This window comes from Mytilus edulis, chromosome 8 (assembly GCF_963676685.1).
Source record: "Mytilus edulis chromosome 8, xbMytEdul2.2, whole genome shotgun sequence".
NCBI classification, from domain to species: domain Eukaryota; kingdom Metazoa; phylum Mollusca; class Bivalvia; order Mytilida; family Mytilidae; genus Mytilus; species Mytilus edulis.
Window position 1 is genome coordinate 57,742,624 of NC_092351.1, and position 26,950 is coordinate 57,769,573.

General features: G+C 32.4%; 1 protein-coding gene across 2 annotated transcripts; it reads right to left on the reverse strand.

Annotated features, from left to right (window-relative positions):
• Positions 1–6,350: 6,350 nt before the first annotated feature.
• LOC139485949 (uncharacterized) lies at positions 6,351–17,901 on the reverse strand. 2 transcript variants are annotated; one of them, XM_071270629.1, is made up of 5 exons: positions 17,815–17,901; positions 17,005–17,092; positions 11,944–12,035; positions 9,532–9,903; positions 6,351–8,491 (listed from the first exon to the last, which is right to left on the reverse strand). In XM_071270629.1, the coding sequence occupies exons 4-5, from the start codon at positions 9,860–9,862 to the stop codon at positions 6,510–6,512; spliced, it is 2,313 nt and encodes a 770-aa protein (XP_071126730.1). In that variant the 5' UTR covers positions 9,863–9,903; positions 11,944–12,035; positions 17,005–17,092; positions 17,815–17,901; the 3' UTR covers positions 6,351–6,509. The 2 variants fall into 2 exon arrangements, with proteins under 2 accessions (XP_071126730.1, XP_071126731.1); XM_071270630.1 differs by lacking the exon at positions 17,005–17,092 and having other exon boundaries at positions 17,815–17,879.
• Positions 17,902–26,950: the final 9,049 nt, after the last annotated feature.

Genomic DNA, 26,950 nt, shown 5'->3' on the forward strand with positions numbered 1-26,950 from the left:
ACAAGTTTACTATCCAAAATCATCGAGTTGACATTGACGGTCAACATATTGACATCAGGATCTCATAAATCTCTTGCAAACTTTATTACAATTATAAACAATTCGCCTCTTCCATCGCGTTGATACTTGTAGAAGTACAGTACAAGGCTTTGATAGTAGACATTCATGTTAAAAGCTTCTGTACATATCGGACAGTCAGATATTTGACGAGTCTGATTGATTGAATGTCCTGAAGCTAGAAAAATTTCATTTTCAAAACCAGAGCATCTGCCATTTGATATGATAGTCTAACTTTATTCTTGGGAATTATGCTTACATTCTTCGCACGTGATTCCTTTTTTGAAAGAAATGACTTCAATCGCATGACATTTATAACGATGTGTCGAAAATCTTCTGGTAGACTATCAATCAACGAAGGTACCATAAGCTCAGTAATCAGTACTTGGTACTGACATGATTTAAAACAAATCATATAAAATGATTGTTTCTAAATTTTGAAATTATACTCTGTCAGAAACTAATGTTTTAACTCCTTCAGGCAAAGTTGGATCGGGCTATTTCTTAGGGTCATCTTGGATTTATAGCTCTCTGACGTTTTTGCTACTTCTACATCATTGGCTTTGAAATATTCTGATTTGAGGGTTCCTTATGACGAACGCATGCAATGTGTATCGTGCTTTTTTCATTGCTTACATAGTATCAATGTATCTGATAGACACTACTATATCAGACATGTCACCGGATTTATTATAAATTGTGAGCTAAACGATGGATACCACATGTGGAGCTGGAGCTGTTTAACCTTCCGAATCTTCGGAGATCTTCTTAATTTTTGATGGGGTCGGTGTTGCTCAATCTTAATATTTCTATATTGTGTTTTGTAGACTACTTTTAGTCTTGTTGTCGTTTTGACTTTCTTTTTAGTTTTATATGTCTGGTTTTTGTACATTTTACACATAAAGATATTCATATAATACAATACAAAAGACTTCACATACTAATAAACCAGATGAAGTGGGATCAAATGAAAGTACAACATCTGCAAGGAGTTTTGTTCTCACAACCAACCCTCCTTCTAACCTTGGAACGTTTTTTTTTCATTCCTGAATTGCCTGCTGCGACTGCAAGCCATTAATATTATCTTTATTGTTTCGTACATGGATTTTTTTTCTTAATAAAGACAACTATCAATATACAAGATCGACGTTTTGTTTCATCAATTCTTTGACGTATATAAAACGATGATAATATATAATAAAAAAATCAAATGAATAAAACTGACTTCGTCATGGCAAAAAAAGACAAATAGACAAATATAAGTACATAAAACACAACGTAGAAAACTAAAGACTAAGCAACACGAACCTCACCAAAACTGGGGGTGATCTCAGGTGCTCCGGAAAGGTAGGCAGATCCTGCTCCATGTGTGGCACCCGTCGTGTTGCTAATGTTATTAAAAACCCTGTAATTAGTCTGATTCGGCAGGTCACATATCGTAAAAAGGGAACGGGATTGTAGTTACAACGTAAAAACATATCCGATATAATCTGTGAAATGGACTATCCATAACTGTCAACCAGCTCGCGATGACGTCCGTGAACTTTACGAAGGAATGAATTCAACTTCACCATTCTGAACTTTTGGTCATATAGCTTCCTCCTCTATCAAAGAAATCATGATAGGAAATACAAGCCTAGGGATAATGTATCAAATGGGAGAAATATTCTCCGTATGCAAGTACTGCTTGAATGTTACTACATAGAAATGGAAAGTTTATAATTGACATCATCTCTTTCGTCGTAAATATTTGTTTTTAACCGACCCAATTTGTAAATGTACGTCAAATATGAGGCAGACTTAACTTAATCTGTTGTATCTTTTATTTCTATTTCGATGGGATAGATGCGTTAAACACAGTCAACAAATTTTGAATTATTTGGTGAGATAACATCATCTATATAGCGGAAAGTTAAGTTTAAGGATATTGCTAACTTCATATCTTTCTTTCAAAGAAGTTCCTGTATGAAGTCAGCCTCATAATAATAAAGAAACAAGTCGACAAGAAGAGGGGTACACTCGGTTCCCATTGGAATGCTGACAATCTGTTGAAAAACACGTCCTCCGAACGTAACAAATATGTCGTCAATCATGAATTCAAGGATCTTGATAATATCATTTACAGATAATTTGTTGATTGAAACAGAGTGATTCTTTACAATAACATAAACGGTATAAATATTTCTGCACCAGAAAGATCTATCCCTCCCTATGATAATAAACCTGTATCTACGTTGGCCATTCTTTTTATGAAAAAGCAATACCAACTCTATCAATTTGTCTTTTAGTTGGGAATGAGGAATACTTGTGTAAAGTGTACAAAGTCAAATTTTTTAATACAATTGCAAGTTGACAGAGTCTCAGATTGTATGTACTCTTTGCATTATTTTAGCATCCATATCTGATTCATGCCACCTCTAGAATAGGCAGCTTCACAATATCTTTGAAGCCCGGCTTTGATTTCTTATAAAATAGATGTTAATTATTAAGAGGTTTCTTAGAGTACTTGGAAGACCCAGTAATATACCGTTATTTGTAAAGACACCTAAGTATATAGTTTAGGTATCCAATACAGTGATGGACAATCCAGTTGTTAACCATTGGTTGAAATTTCAAAGGAACATAGAACAGACTTATGATTATCCAGAATGTTCTCTTCTGTAAGTGTGGTGAGGATATATGTTCAGTTTCCAAGTGAACATATTTATCATGCAGTGTATGCAATGATATTTACACATAAAAACGATGGTATTAGTGTCTTTAAAGATTGGCGTTGCATGTGTATTGATAGACCCATTCAATGTCTTACTTCCGAATTGTATCAAAGACCTCACAACCATAATCCATTTGGAAAGAGTATCTACTTTTTCGTTCTCGCGTTCAGCCCATTGCCTGGAATAATCCTCGACTGAATTTATCAGTATTTTGATGTTGTGTTTCCAATTGATAAATTTAGGCTCACGATATTTTGTATAGGTATAAGACATGTTTGGTACAAACCTTTTATTTTGGATAAAAAGGTATTTTTGATTGAATCAATATTTTTTATTTATAATGAAGGATATTGCCCAAGTTGACGCCATCGAGACCTTTGTTGGCAAAGGGAAGTAAAGAAAATATCGTTCCTCTTTTTTATCTTTTCTAATGCGAACTGGTTTAAAAAATCTGCGACTTGCAATATCCTAAAAGATACCAAAAAAGTCATGTAAAACTGAATAGGTTTGAATGAGGGTGTTTAACATTTTTTTCCAAACATAAATTGAACAAAGAATGAAGTTTTGAAAGGGGAAATGAATAATGTTTCGTTCGTATGTTATGAATACCTAATAGCTATTGTTTAAATGGCAGCAGGTCATTATAAGAGACATTATGCAAAGTATGTGATGTATAATGACAATGACCAGACTGCGTATACGTCGAGAAGTAGGTTTGAAAAAAATCATCACATTCACCGAGCTAGGAAGGACTAGATATAAACCTATACCATCAATTGTATCATTGAAACCCTAAGGTGTCGCAGTTCCCCATTGTTGAATCCAGTAGTCCTCTTTTTGTCAATGGAAAGGCGTTGCAAGATGAGGTGTTTTAGTCATGTGGTATATATATATTTTTTAATAATGCGAACTGTCATAGAAACGATGGAATGATTAGGTTGATTAAAATGCTAGTAAAGAATTTCACTTGCATTGTTGTTGATGTCTTATCTATATGGCCGCGCATACGTTTGTTTAGCCTTGCTGTCGTTAAACTGACGCACGCATATCAATCCGCAAAGGTTACACTCTAATCTGTAGATGCCATTATAAGATTTACAATTCAGATCAACAAGAACCCCACCACAACCAGGCGTTGATCTCTGGTACTCCCGTAGGGTATGCAGATCCTGCAATGTTATGGATTTTGAATAGAGTTTTTATCCTTTATTGTTGTTTTTTATATCCTCATTTATCATTTTCTTAATAATAGTATGAAAAAATATCTTCGCTCCTTTTGAACTACATGCTGTTCGTAATATTACTACGTTATGGGTTAATTTCGTCTAAGTTAAATTAATATTAAAATATAGACCTGGACCAAAAAACAAGCTAACATGCTGTGGCAATTTCCGTAGTGGGATAAAATACAAAATATTTTGACTGGCATTGCTTCACTAGAGATTGTTCAATATAAAAACAAATTCGATACAACTTTTATACTTTTAAACTAGCAAGTCGAATTAGGATTTTTCGCCAAACATATTCCATTTTATATAAACTGTGAGTCATAATCAGAGGCTATGGTTTTCCATTTCAAATAGATGTAATAAACTATTTTGTTTTTAAAAGACCCACAGTATATGACATAAGAGTAGTGCTTAAAGGAAACTTACAATGTTAAATCTACTTGCTTTTATGACAATGCTGCAATTTAGGGATATTGAAAAATAATGGCAGATTATCGTTTTAATCCAATGAGGCAATAACTAGTTTTGCAACATTCACTTGATAATTTCCAACAACAATAAAAAAAAATATCATTGTTGCTTCAATTAGTCTTCTTAAGTGATGTATAGTTACTCCTATTGTCATGGATGAATGATAACAGATGATTTTGATATTATTAAAGTTCTTTGACCTATGTATTCCATGTTCCCTAACTTTTATTGTCATGGATGTATGTAAAAAGATGCTGTATACAGTATTACAGTACTATGATCTGTTTATTTATTACATTGTGTTAGTCATGTATGATTTTTTATTAAATTTTAGTTCATTTATATGTTTTGGTGTTTGGTGTGACGTCAATTTTCATTGAACTAGTACACATTTTATTTAGAGGCAAGCTGAGGCCCTTTTCCGGGTGTGGGATTATGTCGCTGTGTTGTAGACTAATTGGTTAACTTCGGCTGTCTTCTGCTCTTTTGTCGGGGTTTTGTCTCTTTGACACTTTTCCCATTTTCATTCTCAATTTAATCTTACTTCTATTGTCACGGATGTATGAATACAGATTCTTTAGACAGTATTAAAGTACTTTGATCAGTGTATTACATGTTATCATACTTCTGTTGTCATTGATGTATGATAACAGATAATGTAGACAGCTATTCAGAACTGGTCTGATTATTTAAGAGTTTCAAACGTCTGTTGTTATAGATGCATAATACCATGTTGTACACAGCATTTAACATGTTTAATAGTTTTGATATGCGTATTACTTTAGTCTGTTTTGGTTTTTCATTTCTTTTTCAATCGCCACTATTGACCTAGTATTTGGTATCTGGGCAATCGTTATGTAAAGTAAGCATAACATCAATTGTTACATAGTGTTACAACACAGACTTTCTTTAGAATATTTAAGCTAGTGGTCGTTTTTGATGGATGATATAGCACATTTGACTTGTGCTGTGAATTTGTTTTTAATGTGACATGTGGAAGCTTGCCTATCCGGAGCACATGAGCTCACCTAAGCTATTGATGGGGTTCGTGTTTCTCAGTCTTCGGTTTGCTATGTTTTTGGGCTTAAACATTTAGTTTATATATTTTGCGTTCATTTTTTCATTTTATTATTTCCATTTTGTGCCTTATACATGCACTATTTTGGAATAGTCAGGCTAATATGGGCTAATGTGCTATCAAAAATTATTCGGAATAGTAGAAATACTTGGTATAAAAACTACTTATCCCCATGATAATTGTGACTAAGTTTGGTGTAATTTAGTTCTGTACTTTCATAGGAGACGATTTTTGAAAAAGGTAGCGACAACGAAGGACGACCAAATGATGAGACTATCTTTTGGCCAGGTGAACAAAGGCGACAATGTCTGATGTCGTCACGTACAAAGAACCCATCTTTTTTGCGGGCCGTTCGAAAAGAAGGATTAAGATTGTGTGTATTTCGTCTAAATTATTTAGACAGAGTAACATATTTCCTACCAAATATTGTGCAATACAATATTGATTCCCTATCGACAGTTAAACTTCAAACATTTAAAACGCTCGGCGAGCCTCGAGTTTAAAATTTGAAAATTTAACTTTCTCTAGTGGATAAATAATGTATCACTCTCGATTCAGTTGTATAATTTATATGTATCAAGGTATTTGATATATCTGTTGTTCGTTGTTGTTTTTGTTTGTTTGCTTCCAGTTGTTTTCGTTTATTTTGGCACGGCTGTGTAATTTCCTAGACGCAGGTATTTTGAGTTTAAGGTTTGGAAGGACGTCACACTCGCATACACAATCGTTGGTTTGTTGTTATTAATTTTAAAAAAAATATTTCAGAATGTATTTACTAGATATGTAGTTGGAACAAATAAAAAGAAGTATGTCTATTTATTTTCTAATTACATAAAACTGTAAGATGAGATAATAAATTTTAATTTAATTAAGTGAATAAGAATCATTCAGGAAATTGTTTTGACTTGACTTTACCATTAACATTATAAAAACTTTCTCATTACAACAATAGCAATAATTTCAGCCGTTTAGAAGTTTTGACATTCTTTTTTCTGCTGATCTACATACATCATCACATTGCAAAGCCTCGTCATAATAATGATAAGCTATGTCATAATGACCAGATATCGCATAACATACTCCAAGTATTGTTAATCTATTAGAACGATATGGTAAATGCCTGCAGTTTGATATGTTTGATAAATCACTTAATGCCTGCTGTCTGTTTAAAGAATCCCCAATATGATGATAGCAAAGAAATCTAAGGCAGTGACACATTGCAAGAGATATTATACTGAACGAAGTGTCTTGAACCTCCAGCTGTAGTTCCTGTGGTATTAATGGTGAGTGCTTTACGTACTTTAATTCATATGTTATTAGAGCTAGTCTCATTCTGTCATTAAATGACATTGTATGATGTACTGTTTGTCTGTAACTATGTATGTGTTTTTCACATTCTTTATTTGAACAATTAAACGGAAAATCAAATCTTGATATAGCAAAATCAATCAGTCGTAATGTAGCTTTGAACTGTCCTGTTGCATAAAAATATGACGCGTATAACAACCAACCCGGAGTAGCATCTGTCCTGGTGCCATTTTGTAAATGTCTATGATAACATTTGCGTATGGTGTACGTGTTTTCTACTGTGCTTAGAGATGGTAGTAGTTGTGCTATAAATTGACTGGCTCTAGCATAATATAAATGACACACACCTGTAGTAAAGGAAGATGATTCGGACTTGATGAAAGATTCAGTTAATGTAAGTACTTTAAAACAGCTCGTAATGTTAGTTGGTGGCGTTATAATTTTATCAATTCTGTAAAAGAGATAGTCCAACATAATAAACGAAGATTCACTCTTTGGATATAATAAACGGTGAGTTGTATTTTCATGCTGAAACAGATTTGTTATCAATCCACCTATCCCTCCAAATTTTATACTCTCAAGTACACTAAGTAATATCGTATTGTTATTTTGATTGATCTTTCCTAAAAACATATTTTGTTCAGGTATAAAATAGTTCGGACAAAAGCAGATGTTTACCCATGCTATTAATTTATCTAGACATAAAGCAAAACAATGAAACAATTTAGATAACTGAAAAGTATCAATATCTTCTTCCTCCGAGACCCAGAATAAAGTCATCTTCAGAAAGTAGGAACACAATAAATCTTTGACATTATTATTTGTGTTAACGATACATTTCAATGTCAATTTGAGTAGACCGTAACATAATAATTGAGTGAAGTTGAACGAATGTATAAGCATTTGTTCTGCCACAGAGAAAGACAATCTCCATAGAATGCCGTTATCTGGTAAAGTTTTAGGTCCTATAGGTACTAATAAGCATCCATAATTTATAATCCTGTCAATTACGAAATTAGGGGGCCACTGCTGTCGATGACGTGATGCCCATGGAACAACGCTGTGCGGTAGATATTTACTCCGTAAACAGTATGCAACATCAATAGTCTGTTGTTGGTCTGATAGACATGGGCCGTGTACACATACCGGTGTCATAAATACCGAGCTCTTATTACAATCAATGAAGTCGACAACTGAAACATACTTCCTTTCAGATTTGAGTTTGGTTATCTTTTCAGTAATTTTCTCCTCCATTTTACCGTTAGAAAGTACCACGCAGGGGTCATCTTGCTCTATTGCTACATATCTGAGTCTAGCAAATCCAGGATAATCAACATCTGTTTCCATAACTAGTGTCCTACGTTGTATATGTTTAATGTAACTTATGTTCGGAATGACGTCTGTGTCTTCTCTCACGTACATTATATCTATGTCACTTCCTGGTAAATCTAGACCTTCTGCTAAGCTTCCACTTGATATTTTTGTTCCACAAGTCCATAGTGCATTGTCGAAAATATCTTTCAAGATGAACAGTCGTTGTCTCGTTCGTATATCTATTTCAGTACCAATTGCTTTTACTGAATGTTCGTAAAGGGATTTCTCTCTAGGATTATTTTCGATCCAAAAGAAGTCATCTACAAAACAATACATATTTTTACCGATCTATGATAATGCCGTTCGTAAACTGAAGTTATCTTCTATAAGCAATCATGCTTAATGGAAGGTTAGTATTGAGTAGTATACACACACAATTGACACATAGTTTTGTATAGTTTATTATCGATTTATGAGTTTGACGTATACATTTTTGAAACCTTACAGATATAAATATTGTTGTGAAACTAACTATTATTTTGTTACTTTCAAATAATGTCAGTCTTTAGTAGACTAAATAAAAGGCCAAATAAAGTACGTAGTTGCTGATAAAAGACCAAGACCTGTTACATACCGGAATCCCTTTGTTTAATAGTAATCAAAGGTACCAGGATTATAATTTAGTACGCCAGACGCGCGTTTCGTCTACACAAGACTCATCAGTGACGCTCATATGAAAATATTTATAAAGTTAAACAAGTACGAAGTTGAAGAGCATTGAGGATAAAAAATTCTAAAAAAGTTGTGCCAAATACCCGGTTTTTGTTAGGGAACAACCATTTAACTTAAAAAAAAAAGAAGAGTGGGGTTATTTTCTTTATTATAAAAGAAATATTCTGAATCTCAGTTTGATGAAGAAGAAAATAATATCTGGCTGAGCAGATGACGAAAAAAATATCCTAAATTCATAATTCAATTACCTTATAGTGTGAAATATTGAAAACTAAAATAATTTGAATGATAGCCTTGAAAAACTAAAGTTCAAACTTCACACTTTGCGGGAAAAACAATTCAGACTCGGACTCGGAAATATTATGGTTGCTCCCTTAAGGAATCTGCTTTACATTTATTTGTTTCCTGTGCATTATTTTGATATCGTCATTACAAATTTGTCATTTTCCTATGTTTGGCCAGGGTGATGTCTGTTTTTCGTTTCCTAATGGCCATGGTGTTGTCTGTTTGTCTTTTGTTTTTTTATGACTATTTTCCCCTTTTAAGACTGGTTTTTCATTTGTATTACAACAAAATCTAGTAGACGCCGTCATCGTCTGGGGTTCTAGACAAAGTAGATAATGATTACCTGTATTGCTGTCAGTACAATTCTGTAAATATTCCAGATATTCATTTGAAGATTTGTCAGGATATCTAAGGTTTATTATCCACTGTTCTTTTCTCTTCCTTCTTTCCAAACAAGCTTTATACACTCGTTCAAACTGTCTGATTGTTAGTCCGAAAACATCATTTGAAATTACCATTCCTCCATCTAAGGATTGGCTGAGTAAAGGGGTAAATTTACGCTTTCCACGGTATGGAAAACGTTTCACACCGTATATTTCCCAATAAGTGATTTTCCTCATTCCAAATAAATTCCCATCGTCACAAATGTCTTGGTTTGTGGAGTTTGCGTTCATGGTGCTCCTAGACAGGAGGAAACTACGAAAGTAGAAGAGGCCTGCAATAAAGTTGCAATCAGTTAAACTCAACTATGGATTATATGTGTTATGCAATGAATTTAAATGTAATTGACTTCCAATATATTAAAGACTTCCAATATATTAAATTATATACATATTATGAATCAAGTCAGGAATTTGACAATTGTTTTCGAGTTTGAGTTCGTTTTGTTTTTGTGTAATTAATTTTCATCAATAAATATATAATCAGTCCAGGTGTAAAACATTAAGTCGAAAGTTAAGTTACATATTTAGTTACGCTTCACATTTTGTTAAAACATATATATGAAATAACGTTTTAGCCATTTTGAAAACAGTTTTTTTTAATCAATTTGACAAATGGAATATCATAATTATAATCTCGTATAAAAACTGAACAGTTATTTAATCAAACGTATGCCATATTTGATGTAGAAGTTAGTTTTTTTCGATGTGTTCAAATTTACATTGAATAAAAATAATACATTTTGTACATTCCACCTTCTTGATTAAGATACTGCATCACATATATTAGACTAACACAACAGAATGATGTACATAGACAACACAGCATTTTTTAATTTCCTGATTTTAGTGGGAATAAGTAATGCCATCAGTCTTATTAAAATTGTATGAACTAAATTACTGAAGTTCTGTATTAAATTAATTAGAATTGAAAAGTGCAGAAACAATTTCACACGTGAATAGGTAACAATTTCACACGTGAATAGGTAACAATTTCACACGTTCATAGTTAATGTTCTAAGAATTTGGTCCAATAACACAATTATCGTAGTGCATTTCTTTTAGACAATAAATGAAAAATTAAAAAATCCCACCTACGCCTTTTCAAAAATATTTTTACAGTGTGTTGTACTTATTTTGGGCCAAATTATATGAAAATTATAGAAAATTTTATCAGCTCCTACTAAAAATATAGACAATTTTATGTGAAGTGGGTCTAGATATCTTTTGACAGCTTCAAAAATGCTAATTTTTTTACCTTTTTAGCTTGACCAAATCACTACTTTATTTTAAAATTGATGACACAGATTCTTAACATTGTAATATCATCCCCCTACTTGCTATTTGAGGCATAAAACATGAAAAAATAATTTTGAAAGGGGTATAAAACAAAAATTCACACTGTCCACACTATATTCGTGAATAACGAACATAAACAAATTGTTTCCCCGGGTCATATTTACACTTTCCTTTAAATCGTACAGCCATATATCTTTTAGATCATGGACAGGACTTGATACTCGCAAAATTTTGGCATTGAAGTTATGTATCAGTGCAGCATTGTCGCTTGTTCGAGTCAATCTGCGTCAATTTATCAACGAAATGCACGTGACTTTATTGATACAAAGGATGACCTATTTTAACTATATTTGTACGCGTAAAAGTAGTAATACGAACTTTACCATTATAATTCATATTCTCAACAAAAAAGAACAGTTACAACAAATTGCAGATACACAGAATGATGGCATGTTATTTGTCGATACTGACTTCATCAGTTTGTTTATCAGCTCACCCTAGTAGACACGCTTGCTATTCCTGCTAATAGAGTCACTTGGAAAAACAAAAACGCCATTATTCTATATTCATCACATCTAAATAACAGAGCCTTGCAAAAGTTCATCACAACCAACCCCAAGTTTAACATAAATAATAGAGATACTTCAGAATAGCTACATATAATAATGTCGAATCTGTCTCAAAATATGCTGTTCATAGCGGGAATCATATACGACTAACATATTCCCATTGATATCGGAAGCTATACCTTTATTGTAGAGCAATTACTAGAATACTTTGTTGGCAAGTTTTACTTGTGTAATCTACAAGTATTCGATAATAAAATGAACTTATATTCACTTGTCTGCTCGATTAAGGTGACAGTAATATACATCGATGTTCAAATTGTTTAAATCGATTTAAAATATGCACCAAGGTTAAAAAAACATGCATTTATTTAATTTTTTGCACTCCAAAAGGAGTGCGACTGGTTGTGTTGATACATTTACATACTGCGTTTATGATTTACACCTTACCGTTTGTCAATTGAACTTCTGGCTATACACTCAGTACATAATTGTTGATTCACAATATGAATTCACCGATTCAAAGTAGGAGTTTGAGGAACCTGAAACAAAATGATAAAAACTTCCTGCTAAATCAGTATACTTATTTAAACTTATGCTATCTGATTAAGTATACAAACTTATACTTATACTCTCTGATTTTGTTCGTATCACAACAAGGATGGGCGGTCACATGAGCGGTTATATTTATAATAAAAATTTGATTATAAGGACATCGAAACCCAATTTTTTAATTATATTTCGAAACCTATCTCTAGTCTTTTTTTTTATAACATACATTTTCCAATGGTCATATGATAAATGACCAATGCATTTTAGTATTTCTTATCATTTTGTATCATATAAGTTGTTTGCACTTAATATGTATTAGTGTTTTATTTGAGACATGTTCATAATATAACGTAATAAATGTTCTTTTCAAATTAAAAGTAAACTTATCAATCAAGGACTAAAAAATAAAAAATGACCAGGCGGTAAGGTTATTTGTTATCACTTCAATTTGACAACTATCTGTCGAATACAGGACAACATTTTGAAGCTGTGAATGTTACCGTACGGCCTTCAACGATGACACAACCAATACATGTAAATATATATGCTATATTTGAATGCAAAATGCCCCCATATGGCAATATATAAAACAGCTGAAGCGTTAAATACAATTGCATAATTTTAAAATACTACAAGAAAGAAAAAACATGTCTTTTTTTCTATGCATAAATTCCTTATATTTGCGAAAACACTCATTCAAAGGTAAACAATCGTGAATAGGACAAACAGTTTCGCATGTTTTTGATGAGCAGAAAATTGACTTAATTCATAAATATATATAGAATAATTCGGGCTCACCTGATATTTTACTGTGATAAAGTCAGTATCAAAAACAAAAAGTCCTTTATTCTGTTTATCGGAAATTAAAAAAAAAAATAACTGCAATAAATGAGAAAATAACAAACGAACTACTTTTTCGCGTCGAATGATTGCGAATCACACTTGACGTCACAGGCTGCGTTACGTCATTCGAAATTTTGTCACAGTGCAGTAAACATGGCATTCTCTTGCACACAGTATTGAAAATGAATTAATGCATGCGTTTTATTTTAATATTCTGCTTTGGACATGACTCTAACAATGCCAATTATAAAGGGAGCATACCGGTAAGTCAGATTTCTTTATTTTTCACAAAGCATCAGCAGTCAGAAAATTTACGATCAGATTTGTCATCATTTTATACAAATGTAGTTCAACGACAAATTATAATTATATTTTGCTTAGTTTAGTGATTAAAATTCCATTTATCTTGTCATAAATCGCTCAGTGTTCACCATGAAAACGATCACATTGATTTTAAATAATTTTAAGAAAGCATCGTAAGCAGACATTTAATACTACAAGAAAGTTTCTGATTGCGTTCCATTAATATATCCACCAGAACTAGAAATTAAAGAGACAACAGACACGGCTTCATCCGCCTCATTTTTAGACTTATACCTCGAATTTGACATACACAGTCATCTTAGTACCAGAATCTATGACAAACGAGACGATTTTGATTTTGAAATTATCAATTTCCCCCACCTTAGTAGCAACATACCAACTTCACCTGCATATGGAATATACATTTCCCAACTTATTCGGTATTCAAGAGCTTGCAGCTCCTACTCAGACTTTGTAAAACGTCACCAGTGTCTGAGCAGAAAGTTGATGAACCAGGGGTATGTCAAAGAACGTCTCGTCCTTTTGCTAAAAAAGTTCATCGGAAGGTACCCAGAACTTGTTGATAAATATTCCGTATCAACTTCACAAATAATACACGATGGTCTTGAAGTATAGATTTTGCGTACTGACGTTGTTTATCATCTTAATTACGTGTAATATTATTCTTTTATTTGTCTTTATTAATATTACTTTTACTGTTGTCTGTTTTTTGAGATATCCTTTTGACGTAACTCTGTGCTTATGTATCCCATCATACTTTGAACGACAAAATTATTTTATGATGTGACTCTGTACCTATGTATCTTGTCATACTTTGAATGACAAAATTATTTTATGATGTGACTCTGTACCTATGTATCTTGTCATACTTTGAATGACAAAATTATTTTATTCATTAATATTACTTTTACTGTTAACCAACTTTTTTTGTGATATACATTTTACGTGACTCTGTACTTATGTATCACGTCATACTTTGAACCACACTATTATTTTATTTATTATTATTACTTTAACTGCTAAGTCAGTGTTTGTTATATCTATTTTGCGTGACTGTATTTATGCATCCCGACATACTTTGAACGACAAAATTATTTCATGTCTACCTGTGCGAATTTCAAACGCGCAATTTTACACCAGTACCCATACCCTCCTTCCTTGATGGGTGCATTTTACATAGACAAATATAATCGTATAATATAATCAAAATGAGTATGTTAATTTGATGTATGCCTTTTTGTGCTTCTTCGTTACATTTGTTGTTTTTATAGTGATTAAGATGATAACACAATGTTGACTGCTGTACCCCTATTTTTGACATTTTTACCTATTATGTCTGTTTGTTTTGTTCACGCATCGGTGACTATATAATGGAATTTGATGCGACTGTCATACTAGTGAGAGGTTTAGCTAGCTATAAAACCAGGTTCAATCCACCATTTTCTACATTTGAAAATGCCTGTACCAAGTCAGGAATATGACAGTTCTTGTCCATTCGTTTTTGATGCGTTTTGTTATTTGATTTTGCCATGTGATTATGGACTTTCCGAATTGATTTTCCTCTGAGTTCAGTATTTTTGTGATTTTACTTTTTACTATAGGAGGTAATGTAAAAAAGGGGGGAGACAATAGAAGTTCCGTTCACTTGTTAACAACACCTCGATTTTGGCAAAAACAGTTAACAAAAAATGCAAAAATGCTGATAACAGTTAACAAACAGGGTTGAAAACAGTGAACAGCTTTAATTGATACCAGACAACAGTAAACAACACCTTGAAAAGGGCCATAACAAGTTAGCACAAAAGAGGTATTCCCCCCACCACCCCCTCATGTAAGCTGACTGTGAATTGTTTTAACAATCTTATTTCTTGTCGACTTCATATTTCAAACACTTTAATAGACGTCACTCAACTGTTAGCTGAAAATTGTTGCTTTTTTCAAAGTCATGTTCACTAATTTTCAACACGGACCAAATATATGAAACTTAGAGTTTCCCCCTCCCCTTTTTAAATTTATCCTAGATTCCTTTTGAATATGTTAACTTTTTTGTTCTTTGTTTTATGAATATCTGTCTTTATATTGACACTAAATCCACATCTTTTAAAACTGTATATGATCATGATGGTCCCATAAAAATGTCGAAAATGCGTACATTTCATTTTTTCTAGCTTCTTTCGTGCGATAGCGGTACCTTTTTGGTTACTATTTATGTGTTGCGTCTAAATAGTAATTGTGACACTTCATAGTGACTGAACAGGTAAAACACATACTTCCCAAGAAGCAGAAAGAAGAAACACCACTTGGAACAGCACCAGGCTATGTATTGGTATATACTATTGTATCATGAATAAAAACTCAGATTTCTAAATCTATCAAGTTTTCTATACATTTTCTGTTCACATTTTGATTTTCACAACAATCGTTCAAAAAGGCTAAACTAATTTTGTGAAAGTTTCAATCAATGACAAGACTTAGTGTTTCATTCGTCAAAAAAATCGAGCGTTTTTTGCGAAAATAATCACGCGCAATTTTGTGAATGAAAGGGGGAAAGTAGATCATTTTGCGTTGAATTTGAGCATGCCATTTGCGTACTAACCCAATAATTTTTATATCACGGCCAGTCTACTGATACTGACATTATCAGCGAGTACACATCAAAGGAATTATGTACAAATTACCGATAAACAATTTTACTGGGCAATTTTTATAATATCTAGATCATTGGTTCTGGTAAAGTTGGCGTCATTCAGCTGTTATTTCAAAATATGTTCTCTAATAAAGTTCGATGTTGGGGCGCCCATTCTAATATTTGATTGGGCATTTTCTGTAATTGGTGTTCTTGTGTGTGTTTGTGAATATATTTTTGTCACTTAGTGTTATTATTTTAGCAATTTATTTTAACAAAGTCATATAGGCGGAACGTTTAACTACCAAAAAAAAACAGGTTTAATCCCCCATGTTTCATAAAATATCCTGTACTAATCAGGAATATTGCAGTTGCTATGAAATAGTTCGGTTCTATCTATGTTGGCGATTGTTGTTGTTGCACTCTCATAGTTGATGTGCTTCCCTCGGTTTGAGTTTGTAAACCGAATTTGTTTTCTCTCTATCGATTTATGGCTTTTTAACATCGGTATAATAGTGTTGCCTTTATTTATAAAGATGTCATAGTTTGGAACATAATGTACAGTTTCATACTTAGTTGCATCAGTTTAAAGTTATGTTTTCTGCAAAAAGATTATTCATGAATCACAGTCGACATAATCATATATTTCCGATACTTTTCAATGGACAATTAAATCTGCAGGAAAATTGAAAAAAAGAGAGAAAAAACTTCCTTATAACAGAAAAACTGACTTGTTATTCTTAGAAACATCATTTTGCTGGTATTCAATCATTACGATCAAATTTTAACAATCATCAGTTTTAAACACTTGAATAAATGTATTTAAAAAGGAAAATGAAACTTAATAACAGTGATTTTAGTTATACATCTCTCTTTGTTTCTTTAATACAACAATAATCAGTGTACACATGTTGGATGTAGTAATGAATTAAAGTTTGTGTTTGTACCAAACAAAGCTATCTGCCAAAATTCCTAACTGACAGTCATACGTCTTCATAAAATTTTTTGGGATAAGATCAGACAAAGAGAAAAGCGCATTGCATACATCATGGACAAATAATGAATACTATATGAGTTACTTCATGACGATTTAAAAGGAATGAAGGAGTTTAACTTGTCAAATCATTTGACAGAAGCAGAAAAAAAAATCTTATAACCACACTCACCTTCCCCCTCTATGATGATCCAAAAATACAATCGTCTTGTATACGAATGATGACTTGACTGGAGCAGTTATGTTCAACGTAACCAAATCTCAACGATAAACAATATTACCACCTATATCTTGATTCTCTAGAGGAAAACCAAACAGTATATAAAAGAAGAACAAAAGATACCAAAGGGACAGTCAAACTCATAAATCTAAAATAAACTGACAACGCCATGGCTAAAAATGAAAAGGCAAACAGAAAAACAATAGTACACATGACACAACATAGAAAACTAAAGAATAAACAACACAACCCACCAAAAACTAGGGGTGATCTCAGGTGCTCCGGAAGGGTAAGCAGATCCTGCTCCACATGTCGCACCCGTCGTGTTGCTTATGTGATTACAAATCCGGTAAATAGTCTAATTCGGTAGGTCACATTCATGAAAGGGAAGGGGATTGTAGTTACGACGTAAGGAACATATCCGATATCATTTGTGAAACGGTTATTCCATAACGGTCAACCAACTCGTGATGGCGTCCGTAAAATTTACGAAGGGATGATTTCAACTTTACCATTTGGAACTCTTGGTTTAATAGCTTCCTTGTGAGCAGTAACCCTCTATCAAGAAAATCATAATAGGAAATGCAAGCACGGGAATATCGTATCAATTGGGAGATATATACCCCGTATGCAGGTGCTGCTGGAATGTTGCTACTTAGAAATGGAAAGTTCACAATTGTAAAGCGGATGGAACAGTATGTAAAGCTTAACATGAATATATACGATACATAATAACTTAAAGTGAAATGCAATTAAATTTACCTTTCCTTTAATGAAGATGCTTGTAACATTATCAATTAAACTACACCACTTTACGCTGTAGTTTTAGACATATGAAAATGAATGTATAAAACATTATTTCCTGTCGTAAATCGACAGTACTTGTCCTGGAGATTATTTGATTGGCTCATAATCTAACACATAGATATAGATACAGATATTCATGATACATTGATTTTTGTTGTTTTGGTTTTTTTCCTGTTATCATTTTATATACATTCAATGATATTTTACGAATCATTGCGGTTCTCCACAAGTGTGTTCATAACAGAATCCCAGAAATATATGATTCAATTTTTTGTTGTTGTCATGAGAAAGTTCTTTGATCTTACATCTGAACATAGAGAATGTTAATATAAGGTATTAGACACCTAGTTTTTGGCAATTCTTTGTATGTATTTTGTCGTTTTTTTTTTCTTTTTTTTCTTACCACGGTGCTGTCAGCTTGCCTTCGACATATGTGTTTGAGTATACTCTTTGTATATTTACATTCTATTTGATTACCCTTCTATAAAAAAAGGGCTCCCCATCACACACACATGGAACAAGAGTTTTTCATCGAAAACTATCTATAATTTCCGTAAACGGAAGTAGTTGAGAATATATCAAATATTCATTACATCAGACGGTTGACATTATCCATTTTATCAAATGTGTTTGATTATTTAATTTTCAAAATAAAACGTTATGCTTTAACCGTGAAGAAAAGAGTTACAGGTAATAGTCGTTATGTCAAAGTAAGGAGGAAATTAAATCTTAATATGAACCTAATGAGTTCATGGAATAATACAATTTATTTGAATGTACAGCTGTATTCCAAAATTGAGATAAGGGATGGACGTCAACAAAACAGTTAATTATTAGTTTGCAATATACATGGTACAATAGACAAAATAAACAAACATTTAAATGTCAACAGTTTGACCATTACGAATACATAGGAGGAACATTATAAGTTGCTGTTAACCTTTAAATAGCCCCATTAATACCCAAAGCAAATCATAACAAAACCCCTCTAGACAACACTGTATACATTTTTGCTAACTTAAGAATTTAGAAACATTTTGAAACAATTACCCGTATTAAGATAACCTTAATCTATTCGATGATATATTTATTTGTTAGATTCGATAATTAAAAACGTTTTATTGTTATTATTGCAGTCTGTGATAAACATTCGTTGCTTACTGCGTTAATATAGCTAGAATTATATAAAGCAGTCAGTTATGGAAGCTAAAAAAAACCCAGAAAAATCTTCCTGGTTAACGAATTGTAAAGCACTTGTTGAGATGCCTCTGGTATTGTTTGTGGTGAAACAAAGGGATGGAAAACTACTGATAAAAATTATAAATAACTTGAGTAACTTAACTTTAAAGGAAATTGAAACACAAATTTACCATGTTTACTAAATCAATTTTCGAAACCCACTCATTTCCTATCTTTATACATACATTTCCATGTAGTCGCAAGTAAAAAATAGTATGTGTATTAAATCTCTTAATAGCAAACAAGTTATTATACAAATTCCTGTCAGGGGTTATTCCAGTTCATGTTACTTTTCACCAACTAGTACAAGTAGACTTTTCCTATTGGATATGCTTGTCACTTGATGATTGCTGTATAATATCTCTTATATTATGAGATACCTCGAAAACTTTTGTTAGGGTTTGGCATACTGGCCTCTTGATAAAGCAGGAAGCATATAGTACTGATGGAAAATAATTCGATTATATTCTATTTTCATTTTCGCTTTTGAAAATATTAATTCAGAAGTTCCGTAAAGGCTCTCTATTAGGTTCTTTATTATTCCTTACTTTTGTAATTGACATAGCTGATTATTTGATAAGTTTAACTTGATTGTTTGCTAATGACACATCTCCTTCTTACTCCTTCCATCAATAGCCTGTACACAAAACAAGAATTCTTAAATATCGATTTAAAACAAATCTCAACATGTTCTGAAGATTACTTCATAAATTTTAAACCTAACAAGACAACCGCTATGACATTCTCCTGCAATACCTCCCCAGATGGTATTGATATATGATTTCAAAATCAAGAGCACAAACACATCATCAGACATTTAGCATAATCCTGACTTGGAACAGGCATTTCCTTGCGTAGAAAATGGTAGATTAAATTTGGTTGTGTAGCTAGCTAAACCTCTGACTTGTATGAAACGAGTGACAATCTGAATTATATATATGTAAACAGAGACTGTTACTGATAGGCCATGCGTATATTTGTCAGTCACATCAAGGGTCGCTAACTCTTACGCTACAGATCGATTGATAGTTTAAAATCAAGTAGAACAATTTGCCTCCTGTTACAGTGTATAAACACTTACGAATTACTTTTGATATCAATGATAACTTCCATAGGCTATTATACACATAGTTATATATATAGAAACCATTATAAACTATATTCTTAAAATTGAAATATGTCTCATGTGTATAGAAATTAACAAATACGAATATACGAATCATTTTAAGATCAATTATTGCATATATAATGCATGTGAGTTAATGGATAGTTGCACTCAGCCAGATTCCGATAATTTATAACATATTAAGTCAAAAACATGATTGTATTTGTAAAGCAGTAGTAACATGCTATAGCAACATAAAAATTATTAAATTGTGACACACAATAAACAGCACAGATCACTTTTATAAGATATTACAATAGACAAATAATCAACTAATTAGATGTGATTTCAAATAATTACACAGCTTCCAATTAATGATATAGATTTTGTTTGATATACATAATTAAGTTTTGTCATATTAGGCAACGAACAGATATATTTTGGTAAACTCTGAAGCCGTACCAATCTATACACATGACACATAAAAAAAATGGTAATCAACTTCAAGACTTTTCATATTACAGCAAGTTCATAATCTGTTTATTTCTTTGTATATTTGTATATCGCCCAACCTCAACATTTTCGTCATAGCACCACTAAGGAGCTGCGTAAAAAAATGTGAGTTATAATTATATTCTTCGTAATATTCAAAGCAAACACCTAATTTAATAATTACAAAATGTATATATTATTTATTTATTACATAGCTTTTATATAGCGCCTATCTAATAAACATAATTCTGTAAGCGCTTTTAAAATAAAATTGAAGGAATAAATATATCACAATGCATACAATAATAGCAAATGAATATATATATATATATATATATGAACATAATTTTTGTCCATCTGATGAGTTAAGCCTTTTCAACTGATTTTTATAGTTCGTTCTTATGTTTTACTGTTATACCACTGTCCCAGATTAGGGGGAGGGGTTGGGATCCCGCTAACATTTTTAACCCCGCCACATTATTTATGAATGTGCCTGTCCCAAGTCAGGAGCCTGTAATTCAGTGGTTGTCGTTTGTTTATGTGTTACATGTTTGTTTTTCGTTCATTTTCTTAACATAAATAAGGCCGTTAGTTTTCTCGTTTGAATTGTTTTACATTGTCTTATCGGGCTTTTTTATAGAGACTATGCGGTATGGGCTTTGCTCATTGTTGAAGGACGTACGGTGACCTATAGTTGTTAATGTCTGTGTCATTTTGGTCTTTTGTGGATAGTTGTCATATTGGCAATCATACCACATCTTCTCTTTTATATATAAGAATGAAACAGAAATTAAATAGAATAATGATGTAAATTAAAAGCATTGAAAGGGAAAATATATGTAGTAAAATTGAGAATGGAAATGGGGAATGTTTCAAAGAGACAACAACCCGACCAAATAAAAAACAACAGCAGAGGGTCACCAACAGGTCTTCAATGTAGCGAGAAATTCCCGCATCCGGAGGCGTCCTTCAGCTGGCCCCTAAACAAATATATACTAGTCCAGTGATAGGACTCAAATCTATGGCGGGTTCCAAATCTATGGCAGATTCCTAATCTCTGGCAAATGTGACGTTACAAACGTCAAACAAATCAAATCTATGGCAGATTTTTGTTTTCTCCAAATCTATGGAAGATCTTTTTCATAACGTCACGATTGAATAACGCCATATTACATCTTTGCCGACGCTTATGATGGGGGAAGCTATAGATTCGAACACCATTCAAGATGAAGGTATTTGATTCCCTCTACAACAATTTGCGGGTAGTTTAAAGGAAGTTGTGACCTTTTATCAGAAATAGGGACAAAATGTGCTGTACCAGCCAAAGCCCACAATGAATAGGGACACTATTGTTTTCAGTACCGGAGATTTTAGAAAAGAAGTTCTAATAAATATTTAACGGCTGGCAAAGTTCAAAAAGTGAAATATCAAATAACCAGATACCAATTTGATTTAAATTGTCATTTAACAAAAAAAAATATTAACAACTAAATAATAGTATTTGAAAGTTCAAACTGTTCATTTTAATTTATCTTGTTTTTATATATAAAACCTGCCTTTTTGTTAGTTAAGGGACTTACTAGTTAGTTTAATGAATGTGTTAAACAGATACATGTACCATGCATAGATTAAAAAAATATTTATTTAAGGAATGACTGTAATATTTTTTCTGTTTATGAAGAAATAACATAAAAAATTTGGTGCACACTGAATAACGCGCGTAGCGGGTTATTTAACAGTGTGCACCACATTTTTTATGTTATTTCGAATAGACAGAAAAAATATTACAGTAATTTCTTATAATTTAATTCTAAATTCCATTTTAAACCGTAGAAAACCATGAAAAAACGTTGATGACGTCACGGTCACATGACTGAATTATGTCTATGGGCTCATAACAAAATAACGTAAGCCAATCAGGAGACGCGTTACATCGAAATTTAAAATTTCACAAATGGTATAGACATGCTCCCGTCGTCGTCTATTTCCACTTGTTTGAGACCAGTCATTGGTTGTATATGTACTGTATTGTATTCCTATTTGCACAAAATTTGCCATAGATTTGAAAACAAAATAAAATTCCGCCATAGATTAGGAAATCATAAAACCTGCCATAGATTAGGATTATTTAAAATCTGCCATGGATTTGGGATGGCATGACGTCACATTTGCCATAGATTAGGAATCTGCCATAGATATGGAACCCACCATAGATTTGAGTCCTACATATATATCACAATGAATACCATAAAAACATATTAGAATATAACAGTCAACCAAAAAATTAAATAAAATAATGATGAAAGTATTTAGATTCCCTGCATTATATACACAAGTTAAATCTATATAAATTTCCTTGAAGGATTTATTCACTTAGCTAAGAGAAAATATAAGGTAGAAATTTAACCAGTAAAACACAGAGAAAAAATAAATAAAACTGTTTCTTAAATGAAATCTTTAAAACTAAAAATTTAAATAAGATAAAATAGAAAGGCTCTATCACTTAAACTTTTATAATAATGAATAAATATCACAGGTCTTACACATCACAGTACGACAGTCTAAAAATATGTGTATTTAAACCTTTTTTAAAACGAGGAAGCGATTGTTGTTTCCGTAAATGAATTGGTAGGTCATTCCACAATGTAGCTCCAGCTCGGTCGAATCGTCTCTCACCGTATATTTTAGTGCGGACATCTCTTGTTTTCGTTATGAGTCCTTCATTTTCTGACCGAAGTGTTCTAAGAGGAGCGTATAGTACAATCAGTTCTTCGAAATATTTAAGTGCTTTATCGTGTTATGCCTTAAAAGTCCTCTGGCTTGATATGGGAGTCTAGGGCTGATACCATGGAAAATGCTATATAATAATCTATAAATATATACCCAGAGATGGAAGAAATTGTAAAAATTAATGTTCGTGACCTATTTCATAGTATTGGTTTAAACTTTGTATGATATTAGCGGTCTGGTATAAACAGATCAATTGATGTACTAAAACCTAGAAAGTAAAAGTTTAAAATGTGATTGGTATTGCAAGGGAAGCCAATGCAGTTTCATAAGAACAGGTGTTATGGAATCAAACTTCCCTTTTCTTGTGATAAGTCTAGCTGCTGTGTTTTGAACGCGTTGCAGTCTTGCTTTAGTGGAAGAGTTTACATTATATAGCAAAGCGTTCCCATAGTCTAATCTGGAGGTGACAAGAAAACAGACTAGTGTCTCACACGCATTTTCAGTGATATATGATCTAATGTGTCCGATGGTTCGAATCTGGTGGTAACATGATTTTGAGACAGCTGTTACCTGATCTTCCAAACTCAAGGTCTTATCATAGCACCTCCATATTCCTAACACAGTTCGCATCACTTAAAATAGTGCCATCGAAGGGTAGCTCATATTTTGATAACTGTTTGACTCGATGTTTCGGAGCAAAGACGATGTTCTCTGTTTTGTCCTGATTCATGAGTTTCAGCATATTTAAAGTCATCCAATCGCTTATCTCTGACAAACACGTTTTGAAACGGTCGGATAGATCGTCCCAAACACCTTCCGGTTTTATCACTTGATATCCCGGAGTGTCGTCGGCAAACGAGTGGTAAAGCATTTTATGTCGCCTGCATATTTTTCCAACAGGTTTCGAGTACAACTTTGGTCCTAGAACAATATTGAAGACGTATAATTCTGTACATAGTAAATTTCTTACAACCCTGTAAATATCATGAATATGCAAACCAGGTTTCACTATAATGATCATTTATTTTATTTTTTCTAGGTTTTAGTACATCAATTGATCTGTTTATACCAGACCGCTAATATCATACAAAGTTTAAACCAATACTATGAAATAGGTCACGAACATTAATTTTTACAATTTCTTGCATCTCTGGGTATATATTTATAGATTATTATATAGCATTTTCCATGGTATCAGCCCTAGACTCCCATATCAAGCCAGAGGGCTTTAGCCCGAGAGCTTGATATGGGTCTTGGGCTGATACCACGGACCATATGGCAAATGACATGTTATAATTTATGTATCACATATTTTCAAGCAAGATAAAAAAGATAGCATATACCAAGTTATATTTGATATTTTGATATATTTAATTTCTTTCTGCGGTTGGAAAGACATTAAGCATTTGAACATGCATCTAACCCCAAACGGACACATGACTAAGTACAGAGAAACGTACACGTCTTACTCCGGACTGTTACCTTGTGATCCGGCACTTTCAAAATCCGTCTTAGCGTGGTTGTCTAAAACAAAGCAGGATTTTAATTTAAATGTGTCTACTTTGCTGTTGAAAGACCTTTAAATATGGTTCTGGTTAGATCTTTTTACTTCCCTGCGAAAAACTCTCTCGAATATGTTCTGAATATTTTTTTCCAACATTTTGTCGATATTATGATTGGTTTAGCAAGATATTGAAACACATTTTTATGCATGATATCGAACAATGAATACGCCTTTCCAGTTGAACCTGTAGAACCGTATACTCTGTGTACTTCTTATTGTGTTCAAAAATGAAATGTGTTGATTTTTTGCTCACCTGGCCCACAGGGCCAAGTGAGCTTTTTTCATCACTTGGCGTCCATTGTCCGTCGTCGTTAACTTTTACAAAAATCTTCTCTTCTGAAACTCCTGCGCCAAATTAAACCAAACTTGGCTACAATCATCATTGGGGAATTTAGTTTAAAAATTGTGTGGGAAGACCCAGCCAACTAACCAAGATGGGCGCTATGTCGAAAGATAGAACATGGGAGTAAAATGTAGATTTTGCCTATAACTCTGAAACTAAAACATTAAGAGCTGCCCCTGAATTGGTAATTTTAAGGAAATTTTGCCGTTTTGGTTATTATCTTGAATATTATTATAGATAGAGATAAACTGTAAGCAGCAATAATGTTCAACAAAGTAAGATCTACAAATAAGTCAGCATGACTAAATGGTCAAGTTGACCCTTTAAGGAGTTATTGCCCTTTATTGTTAATTTTGAAAATTTTTCATAAATTTAAAAAAAAAAATGAAATATTTTACAAAATAATTTCCTCTGTTACGAAAGGGCCAAGTTCATTACAGATAGATATAATTGTAAGTAGCAAGAACGTTCAGTAAAGTAAGAACTTCAAACACATTACCATCACCAAAACACAAGTTTGTCATGAATCCATCTGTGTCCATTGTTTAATATGCATAAGACCAAGGGGAGTGACACAAGCTCTTAAAAGCCTCTAGTTATATATAGATCTGATAGCTCCTATGTGTATTTAAAACATTTGACAACTTTTGAGTCATCTTGTGTAACTAAACAACAACTCAAAACAACAATTGAAGAAATATGTCATTATTAAAGTATAACACATACAAGTGTCACTATTGTTTTATACTAAACTATATGGATTTATAGTATAAAACAATAGTGACATTTGTATGTTTTGTGAAAATAATATACTCTGTTTACATATTATCAAACTAGTATCAATTAGAACATAGATCATCTCAGAAGTATTTGTTCATTGATCGTATGAACACACGTTTTGATCCTAAAGATTATAAAAACTCCTATAAAAAAATTAATTGCATGAAAAAACGTACATTGATTTTTTTCCAATAAGTTCATTTTTTTAACAAAATATCACAAAATCAATTAACCGAATATGCCAATAAACTGATAATTATGATAAGGATTATGATAAACAAATCACTGCTTTTAAGAAGGCCGTATCTTTCATAATTCTTTATACAGTAAATTTTTTTCTACTTCTTTTCAAATATGTCAAAAACTGTTTATTCACTACAGTACCAAACAAATAGTGAATGAGTTCCTTGAACTGGAAACATTATTTGTCATATCAAAATCATATTTAACAAGGATGCAATGTCTTATGTCTATAAAAATATGATTTTTTCCCTTATTTTCTCAACTGGATTAGTCCACCGCGGGTCATCAAATATTTTTGAACGGCAAATATTTGAAAATGCAGAACATTTTTTGAACATACAATGCATTTGAATGTTGAGTAAAAATTATTTTCTTTTCCTTTTTTTGGTTTGCTTCCTTGTAACTGTTTTTAGCTTAAATAATGACTTCTCGTGTCTTACTCTTGGTCATTAAGGGTCATTACTTAAACCCGTAACTTTTAGAATTACCATTACAAGTAATTAGTAAAAAAGAGGCTCTATCAAATATTACTGATATAAGTAACTTATATAAATATTAATTTTCCATTCATATAGACAGTAATGCTTTCACAAAT

What these genes read in the sequence shown, in the direction of transcription:
- LOC139485949 (XM_071270629.1), bottom strand. Translation starts at nt 9,862, where the DNA reads ATGAACGCAAACTCCACAAACCAAGACATTTGTGACGATGGGAATTTA. An exon ending in TTGTACTGACAGCAATACAG is followed by an intron (nt 8,492 to 9,531) that starts GTAATCATTATC and finishes ATTGTTTTGTAG; the next exon opens with ATGACTTCTTTTGGATCGAA.